Source organism: Salmo salar, chromosome ssa11, assembly GCF_905237065.1.
Source record: "Salmo salar chromosome ssa11, Ssal_v3.1, whole genome shotgun sequence".
In the NCBI taxonomy this organism is placed as follows: Eukaryota; Metazoa; Chordata; class Actinopteri; order Salmoniformes; family Salmonidae; genus Salmo; species Salmo salar.
The window spans coordinates 44369480-44396189 of NC_059452.1; the positions used below are offsets into that span (position 1 = coordinate 44369480).

Genomic DNA, 26710 nt, shown 5'->3' on the forward strand with positions numbered 1-26710 from the left:
TTTATTCACAATTCATTCAGGATTCTATCTAATTGACATAAGTATTCACATCCCTGAGTCAATACTTTGTAGAAGCAGCTTTGGCTGCGATTACAGCTGTGAGTCTTTCTGAGTAAGTCTCTTAGACCTTATTATTTCCCACCTGGATAAAGCAACATTGGCACATTTTATTATTTTCAACATTTTTCAAGCTCTGTCAAATTGGTTGTTGATCATTGCTAGACAACCATTTTATGGTCTTGCTGTAGATTTATGGCTAAACTGCCACTCAGGAATATTCAATGTCTTTTTGTTAAGCAAGTACAGTTTAGATTCAGCCTTGTTTTTTAGGTTATTGTCCTGCTGAAAGGTGAATTCATCTCACATTGTGGAAAGTAGACTGAACCAGGTTTTCCTCTAAGATTTTTGCCTGTGCTTAGGTCCATTCAGTTTCTTTTTCATCCTGAAAAACTTCCCAGTCCTTACAAGCATACCCATAACATGAGGCAGCCACCACGATGCTTGAAAATATGGAGAGTATTACTCTGTAATGTGTTGTATTAGATTTGCCCTAAACATAAGGCTTTATATTCAGGACAAAAAGTGAATTGCTTTGCCACATTTTGCAGTATTACTTTAGTGCCTTGTTGCAAACAGTAGGCATGTTTTGGAATATTTTTATTCTGTACAGGCTTACTCCTTTTCACTCTGTCAATTAGATTAGTATTGTGGAGTACCTACAATGTTGATCCATCCTCAGTTTTCTCCAATCCCAGCCATTAAACTGTTTAAAAGTCACCGTTGGTGTCATGGTGAAATCCCTGAGCGGTTTCCTTCCTTTCCAGCAACTGAGTTAGGAAGGACGCCTGTATCTTTGTAGTGACTGGGTGTATTGATGCACCAACTAAAGTGTAATTATTAACTTTACCATGTTCAAAGGGATATTCAATGTCTGCTTTTTTTCTTTTTTTTACCGATCTGCCAATAGGTGCCCTTCTTTGCGAGGCATTGGAAAACCTCCCTGGTGTTTGTGGTTGAATCTGTGTTTGAAATTCACTGCTTGACTGAGAGACCTTACTGATAATTGTATGTGTGGTGTACAGAAATGAGGTAGTCATTCATGTTAAACACTATTATTGTACACAATGAGTCCATGCAACTTATGTGACGTGTTAAGCACATTATTACTCATGAACTTATTTAGGCCTACCATAACAAAGGGGTTGAATACTTATTGACTCGACATTTCAGCTTTAAACGTTTTATTCATTTGTAAAAATGTCTAAAAACATAATTCCACTTTGATGTTATGGGGTATTGTGTGTAGGCCAGTGACAATTTTTTGGGGTAATTTCATAAATTTTTAATTCAGGCTGTAACAACAAAAAGTCAAGGGGTGTGAATATTTTGACGGCACTGTATCTCACGAGGATAGAGCATTGCTCTACCTGATTTCCACTTTGGATGAAAGTGTCTCCTAAATGACTAACCCACCTGAAGTTGACCCGTCTCAGGTGAAGGGCTGGACTTGCACTAATAATGTCTGGGATTCAGAGAGGGTAAGCTGATCCTAGGTCAACTCTTACCAGAGTATGAGAGAGACACACATTCACCAGAATTGTAGGTAGATCCGTCATTGCTTACACAACTTTAGCCAACTTCTCCCTCGAGACAGCTCCATGCTGCCTGGTCTGATATCAGTAGCTGTCTGTTGTCAGTAGATAACTAGTTAACCTCAAAGCATCCCTGACACTAGGACAACTTCTCCCTCGAGACAGCTCCATGCTGCCTGGTCTGATGTCAGTAGATAACTAGTTAACCCCAAAGCATTCCTGACACTAGGCCAACTTCTCCCTCGAGACAGCTCCATGCTGCCTGGTCTGATGTCAGTAGATAACTAGTTAACCCCAAAGCATTCCTGACACTAGGCCAACAGCTCCCTTTCTCTCTCTCTTTCCTGAAAGACCAATTAAAACCAACGTGGCAATATTCGCGCCGGGTGGAAATGGCAGCTAAGGCTTCCTTCTAGTAAGGGGCTAAAATAACTCCAATGGGCTGAGTGCAGGTAGGATGTGGCCAAAGTAGGAGGACATTTACTAAAATCTTACATGGATAACCTAAGAGCAGAATTCTGACTTATCTCCAAGTCTCACTTTCACATCAATCTCTGACTTGAGCTCTTAGTACACATGTATATGTCTTCATAATGTGAAATGTTTATGATGCTTCCTTAAATGTTATCTATCTGCCCATGGACTACAGAATAAAACTAGCCAGCTGGCAAAATCTAACACTTTTACAGAAATGTTCATTAAATAAATATATTTGTTTACCCAGCAGGCCATTTGGTGGGTGATGTTTACTGTTTGGCACTACTAGTTCCAGAACACTACAGTACAGGCAAGCTATCCATTTAGTTCCAGAACACTACAGTACAGGCAAGCTATCCATTTAGTTCCAGAACACTACAGTACAGGCAAGCTATCCATTTAGTTCCAGAACACTACAGTACAGGCAAGCTATCCATTTAGTTCCAGAACACAATAATACAGGCAAGCTATCCATTTAGTTCCAGAACACTACAGTACAGGCAAGCTATCCATTTAGTTCCAGAACACTACAGTACAGGCAAGCTATCCATTTAGTTCCAGAACACTACAGTACAGGCAAGCTATCCATTTAGTTCCAGAACACTACAGTACAGGCAAGCTATCCATTTAGTTCCAGAACACTACAGTACAGGCAAGCTATCCATTTAGTTCCAGAGCACTACAGTACAGGCAAGCTATCCATTTCGTTCCAGAGCACTACAGTACAGGCAAGCTATCCATTTAGTTCCAGAACACTACAGTACAGGCAAGCTATCCATTTAGTTCCAGAACACTATAATACAGGCAAGCTATCCATTTAGTTCCAGAATACTACAGTACAGGCAAGCTAAATCAGGCACACGTAACATATTTGGACAAACAAACACATACTATTTGGATCCAGCGAGTCTGTTTTGTGTTCTGTCCATCTAGCTGACCCCAGAACAGCCCTGAGCTGAGAGGGACTGGACCGGGGCCAGAGAACACTAGGCTGATATATTACAAAGTGCTCTTATAAATAGACATGTTGCGCTCTCTCTCCATCCCTCTCTCTCTCTCTCTCTCTCTCTCTCTTTCTCTCTCTCTCTCTCCATCCCACTCTCTCTCTCTCTCTCTCCATCCCTCTCTCTCTCTCTCTCTCTGCAGCTATCTCTCACCTTCTCTCTGCGCCTATCTCCCTCCCCCTCTTCTCTCTCTTTGCGTCTCTCCCTCTCTCTGCGCCTATCCCCCCTTCCTTTCTCTCTTTCTGCATCTCTCCCTCTCTCAAATGACAGCAATGAAGTTGTCAAGACAGCTCAAACAGCCTCTGGACTCAGGCTATAGTTTATACACCTTATAATATGACTCAGCCTATAGTTTATACACCTTATAATATGACTCAGCCTATAGTTTATACACCTTATAATATGACTCAGGCTATAGTTTATACACCTTATAATATGACTCAGCCTATAGTTTATACTCCTTATAATATGGCTCAGGCTATAGTTTATACACCCTATAATATGACTCAGGCTATCGTTTATACACCTTATAATATGACTCAGGCTATAGTTTATACACCTTATAATATGACTCAGCCTATAGTTTATACACCTTATAATATGACTCAGGCTATAGTTTATACACCCTATAATATGACTCAGGCTATAGTTTATACACCCTATAAATGTGACTCAGGCTATAGTTTATACACCCTATAATATGACTCAGGCTATCGTTTATACACCTTATAATATGACTCAGGCTATAGGTTATACACTTTATAATTTGACTCAGGCTATAGTTTATACACCCTATAATATGACTCAGGCTATAGTTTATACACCTTATAATATGACTCAGGCTATAGGTTATACACCTTATAATTTGACTCAGGCTATAGTTTATACACCTTGTAATATGACTCAGGCTATAGTTTATACACCTTATAATATGACTCAGGCTATAGTTTATACACCTTATAATATGACTCAAGCTATAGTTTATACACCTTATAATTTGACTCAGGCTACAGTTTATACACCGTATAATATGACTCAGGCTATAGTTTATACTCCTTATAATATGGCTCAGGCTATAGTTTATACACCCTATAATATGATGTGTGGTGTGGTGTTACAGGGTAGTAATATGATGGTAGTGGTGTATTGGTGTGGTGTTACAGGGTACTAATATGATGGTATTGGTGTGGTGTTACAGGGTAGTAATATGATGGTAGTGGTGTTGGTGTTACAGGGTAGTAATATGATGTCCCCATGTGCAGTTGCAAACCGTAGTCTGGCTTTTTTATGGTGGATTTGGAGCAGTGGCTTCTTCCTTGCTGAGCCAGTCAGGTTATGTCGATATAGGACTCGTTTTACTGTGGATATAGATACTTTTGTACCTGTTTCCTCCAGCATCTTCACAAGGTCCTTTGCTGTTGTTCTGGGATTGATTTGCACTTTTCGCACCAAAGTACGTTCATCTCTAGGAGACAGAACGCATCTCCTTCCTGAGCGGTATGACGGATGCGTGGTCCCATGGTGTTTATATTTGCATACTATTGTTTGTACAGATGAACGTGGTACCTTCAGGTGTTTGGAAATTGCTCCCAAGGATGAACCAGACTTGTGGAGGTCTACAATTTATTTTCTGAGGTCTTGGCTAATTTCTTTTGATTTTCCAATGATGTCAAGCAAAGAGGCACTGAGTTTGAAGGTAGGCCTTGAAATACATCCACAGCTACACCTCTAATTGACTCAAATGATGTCAATTAGCCTATCAGAAGCTTCTAAAGCCATGACATCATTTTCTGGAATTTTCCAAGCTGTTTAAAGGCACAGTCAACTTAGTGTATGTAAACTTCTGACCCACTGGAATGTTGATAGATTATTTCCCTTATAATTCAGTCTGTCAGTAAACAACTGTTGGAAAAATGTCTTGTGTCATGCACAAAGTAGTCCTAACCAACTTGCCAAAACTATGGTTTGTTAACAAAACATTTGTGGAGTGGTTGAAAAATATGTTTTAATGACTCCAACCTAAGTGTATGTAAACTTCCGACTTCAACTGTATCTATCCCAAATAGAGATGTATGGATGAACCACTTCTCCAACCTTTTTGGCCATATAACAAAGAACCAAGAGCAAAAACATATGCATGATAATGTACACAACTTACAATCAGCTATTAATGACTACCAGAACCCACTGGATTCTCCAATTACATTGACTGAAATAGAGGACAAAATACAAACCCTCCAACCCAAAAAGGCCTGTGGTATACTAAACAAAATGATAAAATATCCAGACCACAAATTCAAATGGGCTATACTTAAGCTTTTCAACATTATCTTCAGCTCTGGCATATTCCCTAATATTTGGAACCAAGACCTGATCCCCTCCAATCCACAAAAGTGGAATATGCATTAGCAGCAATCTCTGATAAATCCTCTGCAGTATCATCAACAGCAGACTCCAACATTTCCTCAGTGAAAATAATGTCCTGAGGAAATTTCAAATTGTCTTCTCACCACAATATTGTGCGACAGACCACGTATACACCCTGCACACCCTTATTGACAAACAAACAAAGCAAAAGCAAAGTCATCTCATGCTTTGTTGATTTCAAAAAAGCTTTTGACTCAATTTGGCAAGGTCTGCTATACAAATTGATGGAAAGCGGTGTTGGGGGAAAGCATAATTATAATATCAATGTACACAAACAAGTATGCAGTTAAAATTGGCAATAAACACACAGATTTCTTTCCTCAGGGCCGTGGGGTGAGACAGGGATGCAGCTTGAGCCCCACGCACTTCAACACACAGTGCATTCGGAAAGTATTGAGACCTCTTGACTTTTTACACATTTTGTTACATTACAGTCTTATTCTAAAATGGATTAAAATAATTTTAGACCCAATAATGACAAAGCAAAAACAGGTTTTTAGAAAAAAAACTGAAATAACTTATTCACATAAGTATTCAGACCCTTTGCTATGAGACTTGAAATTGAGCTCAGATGCATCCTGTTTCCATTGATCATCCTTGAGATATTTCTACAACTTGATTGGAGTTCACCTGTGGTAAATTCAATTGATTGGACATTATTTGGAAAGGCACACATTTGTCTATATAAGGTCCCACAGTTGACAGTGCATTTCAGAGCAAAAACCAAGCCATGAGGTTGAAGGAATTGTCCGTAGTGTGCCGAGACAGGATTGTGTCAAGGCACAGATCTGGGGAAGGATACCAAAACATTTCTGCAGCATTGAAGGTCCCCAAGAACACAGTGGCCTCCATCATTCTTAAATGGAAGTAGGTTGGAACCATCAATACTCTTCTTAGACCTGGCCGCCCGGCCAAACTGAGCAATCGGGGGAGAAGGGCCTATGTCAGGGAAGTGACCAAGAACCGATGTGACAAAAAACAAATTGAGACTCTGCATGCAGAATTCTGCAGAAATACCCTCCTCGTATAAGGTAAATCACCAAATAATGCATGCAGAGCAGAATTAGGCCGATACAAGCTAATTATCAAAATCCAGAAAAGAGATGTTAAATTCTACAACCAGCTAAAAGGAAGTGATTCCCAAACCTTCCATAACAAAACCATCACCTACAGAGAGATGAACCTGGAGAAGAGTCCCCTAAGCAAGCTGGTCCTGGGGCTCTGTTCACAAACACAAACAGACCCCACAGATCCCCAGGGCAGCAACACAATTAGACCCAACCAAGTCATTAGAAAACAAAAAGATAATTACTTGACACATTGGAAAGAATTTACAAAAAAACAGAGCAAACTAAAATGCTATTTGGCTCTAAACAGAGAGTACACAGTGGCAGAATACCTGACCACTGTGACTGACCCTAAATTAAGGAAAGCTTTGACTATGTACACACTCAGTGAGCATAGCCTTGCTATTGAGAAAGGTTGCCATAAGCAGACCTGGCTCTCAAGAGAAGACAGGCTATGTGCACACTGCCCACAAAATGAGGTGCAAACTGAGCTGCACTTCCTAACCTTCTGCCAAATGTATGACCATATTAGAGACACATATTTCCCTCAGATTACACAGACCCACAAAGAATCTGAAAACAAACCCAATTTTGATAAACTCCCACAAAAGAAAATGCATGAAATGAAAATGAAATGTATATATTCACTACTGTAAGTCGCTCTGGATAAGAGCGTCTGCGAAATGACTAAAATGTAAAAAATGAAAATGATATCTACTGTGTGAAATACCACATGGTGCCATCTCAACAGCAAGATTTGTGACCTGTTGCCACAAGAAAATGTCGACCAGTTAAGAACAAACACCATTGTAAATACAACTCATATTTATGTTTATTTATTTTCCCTGTTGTATTTTAACTATTTGCACATTGTTACAACAATGTATATAGATATAATATGACATTTGAAATGTCTTACTTCTTTTGGAACTTGTGTATGTGTAATATTTACTGTTCACTTTTTATTGTTTATTTCACTTTTGTTTATCCATTTCACTTGCTTTGGAAATGTAAACATATGTTTTCCATGCCAATAAAGCCCTTTGAATTGAAAAATTGAGAGAGAGAACAACATACTGTATATAACTCAGGGGTCACACACACATCATAGTATGTTCCCACACTCTGAACAAGCTCGGCATGCTCCTCTCTACATGTTCTGTTCTTGCTACAGCACGTACTTTACATATCTGTTAGAAGATGAATTGTCACCAGGGTATAAACTACACTAGAACCATAATGTAATCACATAAAGAAAAGCAGTTACATCAAAATGTTCCACTCTCTCATGGAACTTCCTGTCTTGATGGAATGCTATGCAGTCCCCTGTGTGTCTGCGTGGAAACACATTACTGAGCCAGAAAATATACTTTGATTAGTTCTGTATTCTCACTAGCTGTCATTCATGTTGAATGATGGTCTTCTAAACTGGAGCTGTGTTCCCCAAGCCATTCCTTAGGGCAGGGTTTCCCAAAATCCATCCAGGCAAGCTGATCCTAGATCTATGGTAGAGCAGGCAAGCTGATCCTAGATCTATGGTAGAGCAGGCAAGCTGATCCTAGATCTATGGTAGAGCAGGCAAGTTGATCCTAGATCTGTGGTAGAGCAGGCAAGCTGATCCTAGATCTATGGTAGAGCAGGCACGCTGATCCTAGATCTGTGGTAGAGCAGGCAAGCTGATCCTAGATCTGTGGTAGAGCAGGCAAGCTGATCCTATATCTGTAGTAGAGCAGGCAAGCTGATCCTAGATCTGTGGTAGAGCAGGCAAACTGATCCTAGATCTATGGTAGAGCAGGCAAGCCGATCCTAGATATGTGGTAGAGCAGGCAAGCCGATCCTAGATATGTGGTAGAGCAGGCAAGCTGATCCTAGATCTATGGTAGAGCAGGCAAGCTGATCCTATATCTGTGGTAGATTAATGATTCATTACTGTGGACATGTCTGCAGGCTCTGGCATGATACAGTCATGGAAAACAAACCACTATTGAAAATAAATTAGAGATCAGAACAGATAGGTAGCCAATCACTTCAATCTGTTCCTTTCCTCATGTTCCATGCTCACACCAAACCAGAGCAGTAGGCCTATATACCAATCATATGGCTTATTCACAACTGTAGTCCCTGCAACTGTGCTACCTTGGCAGAACGAGCGGCATTTCCGAGGACAAACTGTGTAGGTGTGTTCCATGGCAGCATTCAGACCAGTCATTAAAGCCTCCTCCTACGTGAGATAGGCTAGATGACGGAAATTATCGTCCGTTTATTTTGTCCCAGTCTGTCACTGTGTGGATACCATGCAGAACATAACAGACTGAATCAAAATCATTCGACCCTAGCCTATCACCGCCTGGTACGGCAACTGCACCGTCCGCAACTGCCAGGCTCTCCAGAGGGTGGTGCGGTCTGCCCAACGTGTTACCGGGGGCAAACTACCCATCCTCCAGGACACCTACAGCACCTGATGTCACAGGAAGGCCAAAAAGATAATCAAGGACATCAACCACCCGAGCCACTGTCTGTTCACCCCGCTACCATCCCGAAGGAGAGGTCAGTACAGGTGCATCAAAGCTGGGACCGAGAGACTGAAAAACAGCTTCTATCTCAAGGCCATCAGACTGTTAAACAGCCATCACTAACACAGAGAGGCTGCCGCCTGTAGGCATAGACTAGAAATCACTGGCCACTTTAAGGAATGGATCACTAGTCACTTTAATAATGTTTACATATCTGGCATTACTCATCTCATATGTATATACTGTATTCTACACTATTCTACGTTATCTCATTCACTTAATAATGTTTACATATCTGGCATTACTCATCTCATATGTATATACTGTATTCTATACTATTCTACTGCATCTTTGTCCGTTCCGCTCTGACATCGCTCGTCCATATGTATATAGTCTTAATTGATTCCTACTTAGATTTGTGTGTTTTGGGTATATGTTGTGTAATTTGTTAGATATTACTTGTTAGATATTACTGCACTATCGGAGACAGAAGAACAAGCATTTCGCTACACCCGCAAAAAAATCTGCTAATCACGTGTACGTGACCAATAACATTTGATTATTGGTTGATTTAATTTGATATCAAAAGCCTGGGCCCTTTCCTGGGTTCTAGTCTGGACCCTAGACTGGGTTCTAGTCTGTGTTCTAGCCTGGGTTCTAGTCTGTGTTCTAGCCTGGGTTCTAGTGTGGGTTCTAGCCTGGGTTCTAGTCTGGGTTCTAGCCTGTGTTCTAGTCTGGGTTCTAGCCTGTGTTCTAGTCTGGGTTCTAGCGTGAGTTCTAGTCTGGGTTCTAGCCTGGGTTCTAGCCTGGATTCTAGTCTGGGTTCTAGCGTGGATTCTAGTCTGTGTTCTAGCCTTGGTGCCAGACTGATCCTCCATCTAAAAAACATTACGTTGCCGTCTTGGCTTGTTTGGCGAACCAGGGAAAAAGGGAATGTCTCTGTAGCAGAAACAGACCAGCACCACGGGTAATCAATAGCCTGAGGGTTAGAGAGAGAGACAGGAAGCACACACTGTATCTGTAGCCTCTACTTAGGAGCTGAGTGAGACTAACAGCTTTGTTCTCTACACATTAACATATTCTACTCTGCCTGGTGTTGATAACTGGCCATGGTCTGTGTCCCAAATGTCTCCCTGTGCCCTAAATAGTGCCCTTTGGGCCTGGGTAGTGCAGTACAAAGACAATAGGTTGCCATTTGGGACCATGAAACTGCATTGGGTTTATGTAACAGAGCAGAGCTGGCTGTGCTGGAGGCTTGTGGGTAATTGCGACGTCCCTGGCTGCCGTGCCAGAGAGAACACTGTGTGGGTGATTGTTGTCACGACGACTTGCCTGCTGTTGCAGGATATAAAATAGCCATGGTGCAGATATTGTTAGCCTGTTTCTCTCTGCCTCTCCTTTTGAATGATGCTTTGCTGTACTTTCATCAGTTATGTCAGCAATGTTGCCAAAGCAGGTAGTAGGAAGACACGATTAGATTCAACAGCAATCAATTAATAGTTGATTTATCTAATTGATCAGAAAACCCATCAAATACAAGAAAATAAGAAAATAACAATGTTGGTTTTGAGTTAGAGATTAGATTTCTATGATGTCATATACAGTATAGAACCTGTACAAACCAACAGTGGCCTTAGATTACTATGATGTCATATATAGAACCTGGACAAACCAACAGTGGCCTTGGAGGCCTTAGATTACTATGATGTCATATATAGAACCTGGACAAACCAACAGAGGCCTTAGATTACTATGATGTCATATATAGAACCTGGACAAATCAACAGAGGCCTTAGATTACTATGATGTCATATATAGAACCTGGACAAACCAACAGTGGCCTTGGAGGCCTTAGATTACTATGATGTCATATATAGAACCTGGACAAACCAACAGTGGCCTTGGAGGCCTTAGATTACTATGATGTCATATATAGAACCTGGACAAATCAACAGAGGCCTTGGAGGCCTTAGATTACTATGATGTCATATATAGAACCTGGACAAACCAACAGAGGCCTTAGATTACTATGATGTCATATATAGAACCTGGACAAACCAATAGAGGCCTTGGAGGCCTTAGATTACTATGATGTCATATATAGAACCTGGACAAACCAACAGGGGCCTTAGATTACTATGATGTCATATATAGAACCTGGACAAATCAACAGAGGCCTTGGAGGCATTAGATTACTATGATGTCATAAAGGTCAGTCGTGTATCAGAGGGAAGTCTTCTCTACAAGCCATGAAGCTACATGGATGATTCCAATGGGAGGTGAGTTCACTTCAGGTCAGAACTGACTGCTTTAAACTAAATAGCTTTGACTATCCAGACAGACAAGGTGTTAGCCTATTCAACTTCTCATCAAAATGCCTGGGAATAAGAAGGGTGTTTTTGTTAGTATTTCCAGTACACAGCAGTTTGAAGATGTACAGCATGATCATGATAAAACATGACAGACACAAGAGACCGTGCTTGATGTCAGTGTTGATGGGTTGCTAAGACAGTCTTCTAGCTGAGTTCTCTCTCAAACACACACACACACACATAATAGTATCTGTCTGAATTGAAAGTAGTTCAGAACACTGTCTCAGACTCCCAGCAGTGAGAGAAAGAGGCACAGAGCAGAGAGGCACAGTTAAGACAGAGTTGAGATGAGTCCCAGGTCCTTGTCTGTCTGTCTGTCTGTCTGTCTGTCTGTCTGTCTGTCTGTCTGTCTGTCTGTCTGTCTGTCTGTCTGTCTGTCTGTCTGTCTGTCTGTCTGTCTGTCTGTCTGTCTGTCTGTCTGTCTGTCTGTCTGTCTGTCTGTCTGTCTGTCTGTCTGTCTGTCTGTCTGTCTGTCTGTCTGTCTGTCTGAGGGTGAGTCTGAGATTGAGACCCAAATGGAACCCTATTCCTTATTTAGTGCACTAATTATGATCAGAGGCCCTGGTCAAAAGCAGTGCACTAAATAGGGAATAGGGTGTTATTTGGGACTCAGACTAAGAGAATGAAGAAACCATTGCCCCAGACCATCCATGTTTGCCTCAGCCTGTCTGGTTCTGCTGTCTCTGGCATGACGACACCTTAAGGAGCACAACCAGACAGGCATGTATCTACTTCATCTCCCAAAAGTGAAAGTGAAAAGAGACAAAAGACGGGGCATTTAAAGGAGCACCACAAGCCCTGAACTTCACCACCCAGGTTTTTCAGCACACAGCCTTGACACCTGCCTGCTACAGCACTGACCTTTCACCTCTTTCTCTCTGTCTCTTCTCATTGGTCACCAGTGCAGCCAATCCCAGCGGTGTTCAGGGTCAGGTGATGCCCATGGAGGAGTGGGGGTGTAGCTCAGGATGGGGGGTGAGGGTGAAGGGGGAGCAGGGGAAGAGAGAGGACAGGCGGCTGGTGGGGGTGTGTGGTCTGGCTAACAGTGGTAACTCCTGCTACATGAACGCTGTGCTGCAGTGTCTCTTCTCCACTGTGCCGTTGGTGGAACACCTCCTCAGCTCACACAAACGCTCCCAGTTGGCCAAGTAAGACCCTGTCTGTCTGTCTGTCTGTCTGTCTGTCTGCCTGTCTGTCTGTCTGTATTAGATTTTGTATAGTACTTTTTAACCAGGTACTCCAAGCACTTTACATTAGATGGGGGGAAACTTACATCCTCCAATGCCTCTCCTCCTTCCTCTCCTCCTCCCTCCCTCCCATGCCACTCTTCTCCCTTCTCCTCCTCTTCCCCCTCCTCCTCCTCCAGGCATAACAGTCCTGTAGCGGGGGTGTTTGTGCAACTCCTACAGGAGGTGTGGCAGGGTCAGGGGGGTACCACCTCCCCAGGGGAGGTGAGGGCCTTGGTCTCCTCCCTGCACCCCCAGTTCAACAACCAATCACAGCAGGACGCCCAGGAGCTACTCCTCCTCCTGCTCAACGCCCTGCATGACGACCTGAAGAATGTACACACACACACACACACACACACACACACACACACACACACACACACACACACACACACACACACACACACACACACACACACACACACACACACACACACACACACACACACACACACACACACACACACACACACACACACACACACACACAGAATCCTGCCACCACACAGCTCCATCCACACTGCTCCATCCACACTGCTCCATCCACACTGCTCCGTCCACATGGCTCCATCCACACGACTCCATCCACACGGCTCCTTCCACAGGGCTCCATCCAAACGGTCAAAGGCTCTGCCTCATTGTCTTTCTTGATTCCCTGCTCCTCAAAACCCATTGGATAGGGGATAAGTGTCCAGGGGATAGGGGATAAGTGTCAGGGGATAGGTGTCAGGGGATAAGTGTCCAGGGGATAGGGGATAAGTGTCAGGGGATAGGTGTCAGGGGATAAGTGTCCAGGGGATAGGGGATAAGTGTCTAGGGGATGAGTGTCTAGGGGATGAGTGACTAGGGGATAAGTGTCAGGGGATAAGTGTCTAGGGGATAGGGGATAAGTGTCCAGGGGATGAGTGTCTAGGGGATGAGTGACTAGGGGATAAGTGTCAGGGGATAAGTGTCTAGGGGATAGGGGATAAGTGTCCAGGGGATGAGTGTCTAGGGGATGAGTGACTAGGGGATAAGTGTCAGGGGATAAGTGTCTAGGGGATAAGTGTCCAGGGGATAGGGGATAAGTGTCCAGGGGATGAGTGTCTAGGGGATGAGTGACTAGGGGATAAGTGTCAGGGGATAAGTGTCTAGGGGATAGGGGATAAGTGTCCAGGGGATAGGGGATAAGTGTCAGGGGATAAGTGTCTAGGGGATGAGTGTATAGGGGATAGGTGTCTAGGGGATAAGTGTCTAGGGGATGGTGGATAAGTGTCTAGGGGATAGGGGAGAAGAGTCTAGGAGATAGGGGATAAGTGCCTAGGGGATGAGGGCTAGGGGCTGATTTGGTATTCAGACAGTGTGTTTCTCCTTTGTGTGTGTGTCTCTGTTTGTGTGTACATGTGTCTTTGTGTGTGTATATACAGTACCAGTCAAAAGTTTGAACATACCTACTCATTCAAGGGTTTTTCTTTATTTTTACTATTTTCTATATTGTAGAATAATAGTGAAGACATCAAAACTATGAAATAACACATGGAATCATGTAGTAACCAAAAAAGTGTTTTATATTTTATAGTTGAGATTCTTCAAAGTAGCCACCCTTTGCCTTGATGACTGCATTATTTTAACCAGCTTCACCTTGAATGCTTTTCCAACAGTCTTGAAGGAGTTCTCACATATGTTGAGCACTTGTTGACTGCTTTTCCTTCACTCTGTGGTCCAACTCATCCCAAACCATCTCAGTTGGGTTGAGTTCGGGGGATTGTGGAGGCCAGGAGAACTGATGCAGCACTTCATCACTCTCCTTCTTGGTCAAATAGCCCTTACACAGCCTGGATGTCCTGTTGAAAAACAAATGATCCCACTAAGTGCAAACCAGATGGGATAGCGTATCCCTGCAGAATGCTGTGGTAGCCATGCAGGTTAAGTGTGCCTTGAATAAATCACAGCATCACCAGCAAAGCACCCCCACACCATCACACCTCCTCTTCCATGCTTCACGGTGGGAACTACACATGCAGAGATCATCTGTTCACCTGCTCTGTGTTTTGTTGGTCAATTTCTTCAACAAATGATCAGGTCTATATAATTATCAAACATACATTAGTAATGGAAAGGAAACACAGACTCTTTGTTTGAGTGTTAAAATACTCAGAGTACAGTTTAACAGTATATGATAGTTCTCCCCAAGTTCTGCAAAATGTCTAAGACATCCTGCAACTCATATAGCCTCTCCCAGTCCTCCTTACGTGAGTTTCCCTGGCAACATCATTTTAATAAATCTAACCTCCCCCTGACAGCAGGAACCATCTTATCAGCAAGTAAAAACTCAGAAGTGGGTTTGACCAAAACTTGACCTTTCATCACAAGTATAGAGTCATGACAAGGTGAACGAGTCCAAGCATCTTCTGGTTTCATCAGGTCTGTGGCAGCCTTGTGTTCTCAGAAAACCAGATAACCACGGTGGGATCCAGACAGGAGGAGTCTGAATGTAGACACCTTCTGATAGTTTCTGAAGGTCACAACACTCAAACCAGGTTTTAACACACACACAGAGGTCTCCTGAAGAGGTCCTCTGCAGCAGAGGTAACTCTGGGTCTTCCTTTCCTGTGGCGGTCCTCATGAGTGCCAGTTAAATCATAGCGTTTGAGGGTTTTTGAGATTGCACTTGAAGAAACTTTCAAAGTTCTTGAAATGTTGACTGACCTTCATGTCTTAAATTAATGATGGACTGTCGTTTCTCTTTGCTTATTTGAGCTGTTCTTGCCATAATATGGACTTGGTCTTTTACCAAATAGGGCCATCTTCTGTATACCACCCCTACCTTGTCACAACACAACTGATTGGCTTAAATGCATTAAGGAGGAAAGAAATTCCACAAATGAACTTTTAACAAGACACACCTGTTAATTGAAATGCATTCCAGGTGACTACCTCATTAGGCTGATTGAGAGAATGCCAAGGGTGTGCAAATCTGTTATCAAGGCAAAGGGTGGCAACTTTGAAGAATCTCAAATATAAAATATATTTTGATTTGTTTAATACTTTTTTTGGTTACTACATGATTCCATATGTTCCATAGTTTTGATGTCTTCACTATTATTCTACAATGTGTGTGTGCATGTATGATTCTCTTGCTACAGAAGGGGGAGAGGCGTCAGACACGTTCTTCCCAGCGGTTGTGTCTGGGCAGGAAGTCGCTCAGTTCGGCGCCAGCAGTGGGGGATTCTACGGTGGTGACACGTCTCTTCGAGGGACAACTCAGCTACCAGATGCTGTGTCTGCGCTGCGATGGACACTCTCACAGCAACCAGGTCTTCACCATCCTGTCTCTGCCTATACCACTTGACTCATACAAGTGCTCCCTACAGGTACAACTAACCACAATCAGACTGACCACATACAGACATACCGACTAAACACATACAGACTAAACACATTCAGACTAAACACGTACACACGTACAGACTAAACACATACAGACTAAACACATACAGACGTACAGACTAAACACATTCAGACTAAACACATACAGACTAAACACATACAGACGTACAGACTAAACACATTCAGACTAAACACATACAGACTAAACACATACAGACGTACAGACTAAACACATACAGACTTAACAAATACAAACATTCAGGCTAATCACATACAAACTAATCACAAAAGACTAAACACATACAGGCTAAACGCATACAGACTAAACGCATACAAACATACAGACTAAACACATACAGACTAAACACATACAACCATACAGACTAAACACATACAACCATACAGACTAAACACATACAAACATACATACTAAACACATACAGACTAAACACATACAACCATACAGACTAAACACATACAGGCTAAACACATACAGACTAATTATATACAGACTAAACACATACATACTAAACATATACATACTAAACATATACAGACTAAACACATAAACATACAGACTAATTATATACAAACTAAACAAACTAATACAGACTAAACACACAAACTAAACACATACAAACATACAGATTAATCACATACAGACTAGTCACATACAGACTAATCACATAGACTAAACACATACAAACATACAGACTAATAACATACAGACTAAACACATACAAACATTCAGACTAAACACATAAACATACAGACTAATTATATACAAACTAAACAAACTAATACAGACTAAACACACAAACTAAACACATACAAACATACAGATTAATCACATACAAACATAGACTAATAACATACAGACTAAACACATACAAACATTCAGACTAAACACGTACACATGTACAGACTAAACACATACAGACTAATTATACACAGACAAAACACAGACTAATTATACACAGACTAGTCACATACAGACTAATCACAGACTAAACAGACTAATAACATAGACTAAACACATACAAACATAGACTAATTATATACAAACTTAACAAACACATAGACTAAACACACAAACTAAACACATAGAAACATACAGACTAATCACATACAGACTAAACACATACAAACATACAGATTAATCACATAGACTAAACACATACAGACTAATTATACACAGACTAGTCACATACAGACTAATCACAGACTAAACAGACTAATAACATAGACTAAACACATACAAACATAGACTAATTATATACAAACTTAACAAACACATAGACTAAACACACAAACTAAACACATAGAAACATACAGACTAATCACATACAGACTAAACACATACAAACATACAGATTAATCACATAGACTAAACACATACAGACTAATTATACACAGACTAATAACATACAGACTAATCACAGACTAAACACATACAAACATACAGACTAATAACATAGACTAAACACATAAACATACAGACTAATAACATACAGACTAAACACATACAAACATACAGACTAAACACATACAAACATACAGACTAAACACATTCAGACTAAACACGTACACACGTACAGACTAAACACACATAGACTAATTATACACAGACTAGTCACATACAGACTAATCACATAGACTAAACACATACAGACTAATAACATACAGACTAAACACATAAAAACATACAGAATAAATACAGACTAAACACATACAAACATACAGACTAAACACATACAAACATAGCCAGCAACCACACGTCTCTCTTCTCCCAACCCTCTCTCTCTCTCCCTCCTATAGGACTGCCTGTCGCTGTTCTTCCAGCAGAGTACGTTGACGTGTGGAGATCAGAAGTTGTGTCCAGAGTGTGGAGTGAAGAGAGACACAGCTGTCCTCACCAGCATGGCCAAACCACCTGAGATCCTGGTGCTGCACCTCAAACGGTGGGTAGCTGCCAACCCATCTCTCCCCACGCTGGTCACTAGATGGCTATGCTATTGGTGCTAATGTAGAAGACCTCGTCAGTTGTACAACTGAATGCATTCAACTGAAATGTGTCTTCCACATTTAACCCAACCCTTCTGAATCAGAGAGGTGCGGGGGGCTGCCATAATCGACATCCAAGATTATGGGAACTGCCTTGCTCAGGAGCAGAATTACAGATTTTTACCTTGTCAGCTCGGGGATTTGATCCAGCAACCTTTCGGTTACTGGCCCAATGCTCTAACCACTAGGCTACCTGCCGCCCCTATAGTGCCGCTTCCTCCTTATTCGGCTCATGCCGAGGCTCCAACCAAAGCCTTTTGCCTTGCTATCAGCACACGTGACCGCCCTTCTGGAGCGTCTTACCATTCTGCGCCATGTGAAAAGCTAGCTTATCGCTGGCGCAAGTGGGGACACTTCAGTCTGAGGACTAGGTTTCACACATCCCCATGTTTTAACCATATTAACATGTAACCCCTAACTAGAGGTCCCTGTAACCCTAACTAGAGGTCCCTGTAACCCCTAACTAGAGGTCCCTGTAACCCCTTACTAGAGGTCCCTGTAACCCCTAACTAGAGGTCCCTGTAACCCCTAACTAGAGGTCCCTGTAACCCCTAACTAGAGGTCCCTCTAACCCCTAACTAGAGGTCCCTGTAACCCTAACTAGAGGTCCCTGTAACCCCTAACTAGAGGTCCCTGTAACCCTAACTAGAGGTCCCTGTAACCCCTAACTAGAGGTCCCTGTAACCCCTAACTAGAGGTCCCTGTAACCCCTAACTAGAGGTCCCTGTAACCCCTAACTAGAGGTCCCTGTAACCCCTAACTAGAGGTCCCTGTAACCCCTAACTAGAGGTCCCTGTAACCCTAACTAGAGGTCCCTGTAACCCTAACTAGGAGGTCCCTGTAACCCCTAACTAGGAGGTCCCTGTAACCCCTAACTAGGAAGTCCCTGTAACCCCTAACTAGGAGGTCCCTGTAACCCCTAACTAGGAGGTCCCTGTAACCCCTAACTAGGAGGTCCCTGTAACCCCTAACTAGGAGGTCCCTGTAACCCCTAACTAGGAGGTCCCTGTAACCCCTAACTAGGAGGTCCCTGTAACCCCTAACTAGGAGGTCCCTGTAACCCCTAACTAGAGGTCCCTGTAACCCTAACTAGAGGTCCCTGTAACCCCTAACTAGAGGTCAATGGCAGTAATAATGTAACACCTCATTAGAAGGTGTTCATCAGCTTTATCTCTGCTGCTGTCATGCATCTCAATGAGACAAACCTGTAGAAATAATCGAACCTGTGTGACATTACAGTTTTGGTTGCCATGGGAGTGAGAAGAGGAAGTTGAGGACCAATGTGTTGTTCTCATTGGACAGTTTAGACCTAACCCCCTTCCTGTCCAGCCCCTCAGCCAATCACACCAGCTACTCTCTCTACGCAGTGGTGGTGAGTTTCTGTTCACACACACACACACACACACACACACACACACACACACACACACACACACACACACACACACACACACACACACACACACACTGAGGGGAGGACAGCTCATTATAATGGCTGGAACGGAGCAAATGGAATGGCATCAAACTCATGGAAATGTGAATTTGATACCATTCCACCAATTCCGCTCCAGCCATTACCACAAGCCTGTCCTCCCCAATTAAGGAGCCACCAGCCTCCTGTGATACACCCACCCACACAGAAAGACACGCATGCACCTACACCCAAACATGTGAACGCTCCTACACACACACATACATACACCTGATGCTCTTGTCTGGAAAAACACACTGCCAACCATGAACACATGAATCCACCGGTGTGTCTTCACCCCCCTCCAGAACCACACAGGAGACCTAGACATGGGTCACTACACGGCCCTGTGCCACAGTACCCTGTCCAGCAGCTGGCACCACTTTGACGACACGGCCGTGAGCGAGGTGGTGGACTTCTTGGTGCAGTCTCCTAACGCCTACATCCTGCTGTACAGCCGTCAGCCCTTCCACAGGCCCAACATACCCCAGATCTGACCCACCACAGACCTGGATCTGACCCACCACACTCCGGATCTGACCCAACACAGACCCAACATACCCCAGATCTGACCCACCACAGACCCACCATACCCCAGATCTGACCCACCACAGACCTGGATCTGACCCACCACACTCCGGATCTGACCCAACACAGACCCAACATACCCCAGATCTGACCCACCACAGACCCACCATACCCCAGATCTGACCCACCACAGACCCACCATACCCCAGATCTGACCCACCACAGACCCAACATACCCCAGATCTGACCCACCACAGACCCACCATACCCCAGATCTGACCCACCACAGACCGAACATACCCCAGATCTGACCCAACACAGACCCAACATACCCCAGATCTGACCCACCATACCCCAGATCTGACCCACCACAGACCCAACATACCCCAGATCTGACCCACCACAGACCCACCATACCCCTGGATCTGACCCACCACAGACCTGGATCTGACCCACCACACTCCGGATCTGACCCAACACAGACCCAACATACCCCAGATCTGACCCACCACAGACCCAACATACCCCAGATCTGACCCACCACAGACCCAACATACCCCAGATCTGACCCACCACAGACCCAACATACCCCAGATCTGACCCAACACAGACCCAACATACCCCAGATCTGACCCACCACAGACCCAACATACCCCAGATCTGACCCACCACAGACCCACCATACCCCAGATCTGACCCACCACAGACCCACCATACCCCAGATCTGACCCACCACAGACCCACCATACCCCAGATCTGACCCACCACAGACCCACCATACCCCAGATCTGACCCACCACAGACCCAACATACACCAGATCTGACCCACCACAGACCCACCATACCCCAGATCTGACCCACCACAGACCCAACATACCCCAGATCTGACCCACCACAGACCTGGATCTGACCCACCACACCCGGATCTGACCCAACACAGACCCAACATACCCCAGATCTGACCCACCACAGACCCACCATACGCCAGATCTGACCCACCACAGACCCAACATACCCCAGATCTGACCCACCACAGACCCACCATACCCCAGATCTGACCCACCACAGACCCACCATACCCCAGATCTGACCCACCACAGACCCACCAAACCCCAGATCTGACCCACCACAGACCTGGATCTGACCCACCACACTCCGGATCTGACCCAACACAGACCCAACATACCCCAGATCTGACCCACCACAGACCCACCATACCCCAGATCTGACCCACCACAGACCCACCATACCCCAGATCTGACCGTCCACAGACCCACCATACCCCAGATCTGACCCACCACAGACCCACCATACCCCAGATCTGACCCACCACAGACCCACCATACCCCAGATCTGACCCACCACAGACCCAACATACACCAGATCTGACCCACCACAGACCCACCATACCCCAGATCTGACCCACCACAGACCCACCATACCCCAGATCTGACCCACCACAGACCTGGATCTGACCCACCACACTCCGGATCTGACCCAACACAGACCCAACATACCCCAGATCTGACCCACCACAGACCCACCATACCCCAGATCTGACCCTCCACAGACCCACCATACCCCAGATCTGACCCACCACAGACCCAACATACCCCAGATCTGACCCACCACAGACCCAACATACCCCAGATCTGACCCAACACAGACCCAACATACCCCAGATCTGACCCAACACAGACCCAACATACCCCAGATCTGACCCAACACAGACCCACCATACCCCAGATCTGACCCACCACAGACCCACCATACCCCAGATCTGACCCACCACAGACCCAACATACACCAGATCTGACCCACCACAGACCCACCATACCCCAGATCTGACCCACCACAGACCTGGATCTGACCCACCACAGACCTGGATCTGACCCACCACAGACCCACCATACCCCAGATCTGACCCACCGCAGACCTGGATCTGACCCACCACATTCTGGATCTGACCCAACACAGACCCACCATACCCCGGATCTGACCCAACACAGACCCACCATACCCCAGATCTGACCCAACACAGACTCACCATACCCTAGATCTGACCCACCATACCCCAGATCTGACCCACCATACCCCGGATCTGACCCACCATACCCCGGATCTGACCCACCATACCCCGGATCTGACCCACCATACCCCGGATCTGACCCACCATAACCCGGATCTGACCCACCATACCCCGGATCTGACCCACTATACCCCGGATCTGACCCACCATACCCCGGATCTGACCCACAATACCCCGGATCTGACCCACCACAGGCCAAAAACATACCCAGTCCCAGGATCCAACTAGGACCCGTGCTGTCCTAGCCACTACTCATTCCACAACTTACCACGGCTCTAGGCCTAGCATATCCTCTAACTGGGACACACCACAGGCCCAACTTACCCATCATGCCCTATATCTGACACACCACAGGCCAAAACCATACCGTGACTCTGATCAAGACCCAGACTGGTAGAGCCCAGGGCTAGCCCACAAAGTGCCAAACCAGCCCCTAGTCTAGCCCATACCCTGTTCATGTTTGTAGATCTGAGGGAATTGGATAGGTGATGACTCCATTTTGCTGTCCAACAGCTTAGTGAAGCTTCCTCCCACCCAATTAGGTGGGATTGGGGTGAAGGGCTTGGGGCTGGGTCCAGAACTTGACTACAGACCAACCTACAGAAGGAGCTGGGTGAACTATTAGAAACCCTTTGGAGTGTGCGGGCCATAGAGAGAAAATGGGTTCTGGGTGTTTTTTGTAATTCTTCAATAAAACATGAATGAACGCAAGGCAACATGAATGAAATGTGAATGAAAGCAGGTTCCCATGGATACCCAGACACAAAATGGAACTGTTCAGACGATGTAACGTTACAGAACATCCTGATAAAATGTATCAAGTAGAACAGAAGTGATTGTTTTTCAGACAGGATAGGGAATCGTGCCAGATCTATTCATTCTATTTCTACATGCAACAGTCAAAGAGTTTCCTGTCCCTGAATACACCCCAGGTAAACTACTACTAGGAAGATAGTACTGTGATCCACTGTAGCTCAGTTGATAAGAGCATGATGCTTGCAACAGCCAGGACAGTTGGTTCAAATCCCGGGATGACCCATACTTGAAAATGTGTATGCACGCGTGACTGTTAGTCACTTAGGATAAAAGTGTCTGCTTAATGGCAAACGTATATTACTGGGACCCAGACGGCACCAATTTAATAGATCTAGTGCCATCTAGTGGCAGAGAGATATAATGACATGCAACACCAGGTTGTCTGCTTTATTTGGAACATTTTAATAAATAACTACATTATTATGATTGAGGTTAATACAACTGTTATTAGAAACTTCATAGCAATGAAGGAAAATGAGAAAATCAACATACATTACAAGAAAATAATAAATACATTAGAATGATTTCATGGCAGGAAATGCTTTTCAGAGAGACATTTTAAGTGATCTCTATTTTTGTCACTTTTAAGACACCTATTAATCTCCCCCTAGAGGGCTACTGGGACAGTATTCATTAAGCTCTCAGAGTGCTGATCAGTTTTGCCTTTTGGATAATAATAAATAAGATTATATGCAGAGGGGTGACCTGATCCAGGATCAGCACTCCTGCTACAAGACATGCCCTGAAGTGTGATTTGTGCTTCCTCCAGACAATCTGTGAGGACGTTGGTGTTGCTCCTAACCGCTGCCCTAGGTTCAGATCTATCTACGTTTCCTTTATGGTAACAGTTAGGATTTGGGATAAAGTTGCCTGATCCTAGATCTGTGGTAAGAAGAAACTTCTACCTACCTTGAGTGATCTATCTTTAGAATACATCCCAAATGGCACCCTAGGGTTCCAATAGACACCCAAAGGGCTCCGTTCAAAAGTAGTGCACTATGTAGGGAATAGGGTGCCAAGGCCCTGGTCAAAAGTTGTGCACTACATAGGGAATAGGGTGCCATTTGGGATTCAGGCTTAGAAATCATTTGGCTCCAATTTTCACGGTGATGTTGTAACAATCTTGGGACTGTTATGTAACCCCCTCCCTTCTCTACCTCCCCCAGCCAGACCCCCCTCTACATATTGATTGTTGTGCTTAAAACTAGACCCCCAGACAGCTCAACAGACAGACAATCCAATACAGAGAGAACAGTCTCTAACCCCCCAGACAGCCCAGCAGAGAGAGAACAGTCTCTAACCCCCACAGCCCAACACAGAGAGAACAGTCTCTAACCCCCAGACAGCCCAATAGAGAGAACAGTCTCTAACCCCCCAGACAGCCCAGCAGAGAGAGAACAGTCTCTAACCCCCACAGCCCAACACAGAGAGAACAGTCTCTAACCCCCAGACAGCCCAATACAGAGAGAACAGTTTCTACCCCCCCAGACAGAACAGTCTCTAATCCCCCAGACAGCCCAACACAGAGAGAACAGTCTCTAACCACCAGACAGCACAATAGAGAGAACAGTCTCTAACCCCCAGACAGCCCAATAGAGAGAACAGTCTCTAACCCCCCAGACAGCCCAATAGAGAGAACAGTCTCTAACCCCCCAGACAGCCCAACACAGAGAGAACAGTCTCTAACCCCCCAGACAGCCCAATAGAGAGAACAGTCTCTAACCCCCCAGACAGCCCAACACAGAGAGAACAGTCTCTAACCCCCAGACAGCCCAATACAGTGAGAAAAACAGTCTAACTCAGCTCGAGACATGTTTTAAAAATGTCAAAATCATAGGCGTACCTAAACTCAGCAAAAAAAGAAACGGCACTTTTTCAGGACCCTGTCTTTTAAAGATAATTTGTAAAAATCCAAATAACTTCACAGATCTTCATTGTAAAGGGTTTAAACACTGTTTCCCATGCTTGTTCAATGAACCATAAACAATTAATGAACATGCACCTGTGGAACGGTCGTTAAGACACTAACAGCTAAAAGACGGTAGGCAATTAAGGTCATAGTTATGAAAACTTAGGACACTAAAGAGGCCTTTCAACTGACTCTGAAAAACACCATAAGAACGATGCCCAGGGTCCCTGCTCATCTGCGTGAACGTGCCTTAGGCATGCTGCAAGGAGGCATGAGGACTGCAGATGTGGCCAGGGCAATAAATTGCAATGTCTGTACTGTGAGATGCCTAAGACGGCGCTACAGGGAGACAGGACGGACAGCTGATCGGGATTGTAGGCCTGTTGTATGGCAGGTCCTCACCAGATATCACCGGCAACAACGTCGCCTATGGGCACAAACCCACCGTTGCTGGACCAGACAGGACAGGCAAAAAGTGCTCTTCACACGACGAGTCGCGGTTTTGTCTCACCAGGGGTGATGGTCGGATTCGCGTTTATCATCGAAGGAATGAGCGTTACACCGAGGCCTGTACTCTGGAGAGGGGTCGATTTGGAGGTGGAGGGTCCGTCATGGTCTGGGGAGGTGTGTCACAGCATCATCGGACTGAGCTTGTCGTCATTGCAGGCAATCTCAACGCTGTGCGTTACAGGGAAGACATCATCATCCCTCATGTGGTACCCTTCCTGCAGGCTCATCCTGACATGACCCTCCAGCATGACAATGCCACCAGCCATACTGCTCGTTCTGTGCGTGATTTCCTGCAAGACAGGAATGTCAGTGTTCTGCCATGGCCAGCGAAGAGCCCGGATCTCAATCCCATTGAGCACGTCTGGGACCTGTTGGATCGGAGGATGAGGGCTAGGGCCATTCCCCCCAGAAATGTCCGGGAACTTGCAGGTGCCTTGGTGGAAGAGTGGGGTAACATCTCACAGCAAGAACTGGCAAATCTGGTGCAGTCCATGATGAGATGCACTGCAGTACTTAATGCAGCTGGTGGCCACACCAGCTACTGACTGTTACTTTTGATTTTGACCCCCCATTTTTCAGGAACACATTATTCCATGTCTGTTAGTCACATGTTTATGTCTCAGTTGTTGAATCTTATGTTCATACAAATATTTACACGTTAAGTTTGCGGAAAATAAACGCAGTTGACAGTGAGAGGACGTTTCTTTTTTTTGCTGAGTTTACATCCCCACTTGAAAATTAGTGCTTATTCCAGGACAAAGTTGAAAAAAGGACAACAGAAGATCAACATATCACAAATAATCAGCTACCAGATTGTATTTTTTCATTTTTACCTTTATTTAACTGATACGGCTTAACCTATACATGTATAGATTATAGATCTCCTTAACATTGAAGGTAAAGTCATGTATTGATTATAGATCTCCTTAACATTGGTATTGAAGGTAAAGTCCTGTATTTTAGATGAAAACACATTTTTTAATAGCAAGAGAGTACAGTAGACTAGTGTACACTGAAGAGGTTATTTTCCAGGGTAGTAAAATTACACTGATAGATTACATTATTGATTAGGCCTAATGATTTATGTCTCAGTATCAGGCTCAACCATCTTCAATCGGTCACAAAAGGCTATGTGTGCACCCCATTCCCTTAATAGTGCACTACCCTATGGGCCCTGGTCAAAAGTAGTGCACTATTTAGGGAATAGGGTCCTGGTCAAAAGTAGTGAACTATTTAGGGAATAGGGTGCCATTTGCTACAAATCAAAAGTCAG

General features: G+C 44.3%; 1 protein-coding gene across 2 annotated transcripts; it reads left to right on the forward strand.

Moving 5' to 3' along the window:
* Nucleotides 1–11217: 11217 nt before the first annotated feature.
* LOC106595312 (putative ubiquitin carboxyl-terminal hydrolase 50) lies at nucleotides 11218–20464 on the forward strand. Of its 2 annotated transcripts, none has more exons than XM_045689642.1 (7): nucleotides 11218–11359; nucleotides 12355–12600; nucleotides 12819–13014; nucleotides 15807–16034; nucleotides 17869–18011; nucleotides 19354–19486; nucleotides 19894–20464. In XM_045689642.1, exons 1-7 carry the CDS (start codon nucleotides 11340–11342, stop codon nucleotides 20080–20082), a joined length of 1155 nt encoding a protein of 384 aa, XP_045545598.1. In that variant the 5' UTR covers nucleotides 11218–11339; the 3' UTR covers nucleotides 20083–20464. The 2 variants fall into 2 exon arrangements, with proteins under 2 accessions (XP_045545598.1, XP_045545599.1); XM_045689643.1 differs by having other exon boundaries at nucleotides 15807–15977.
* The last annotated feature ends 6246 nt before the right edge of the window (nucleotides 20465–26710 follow it).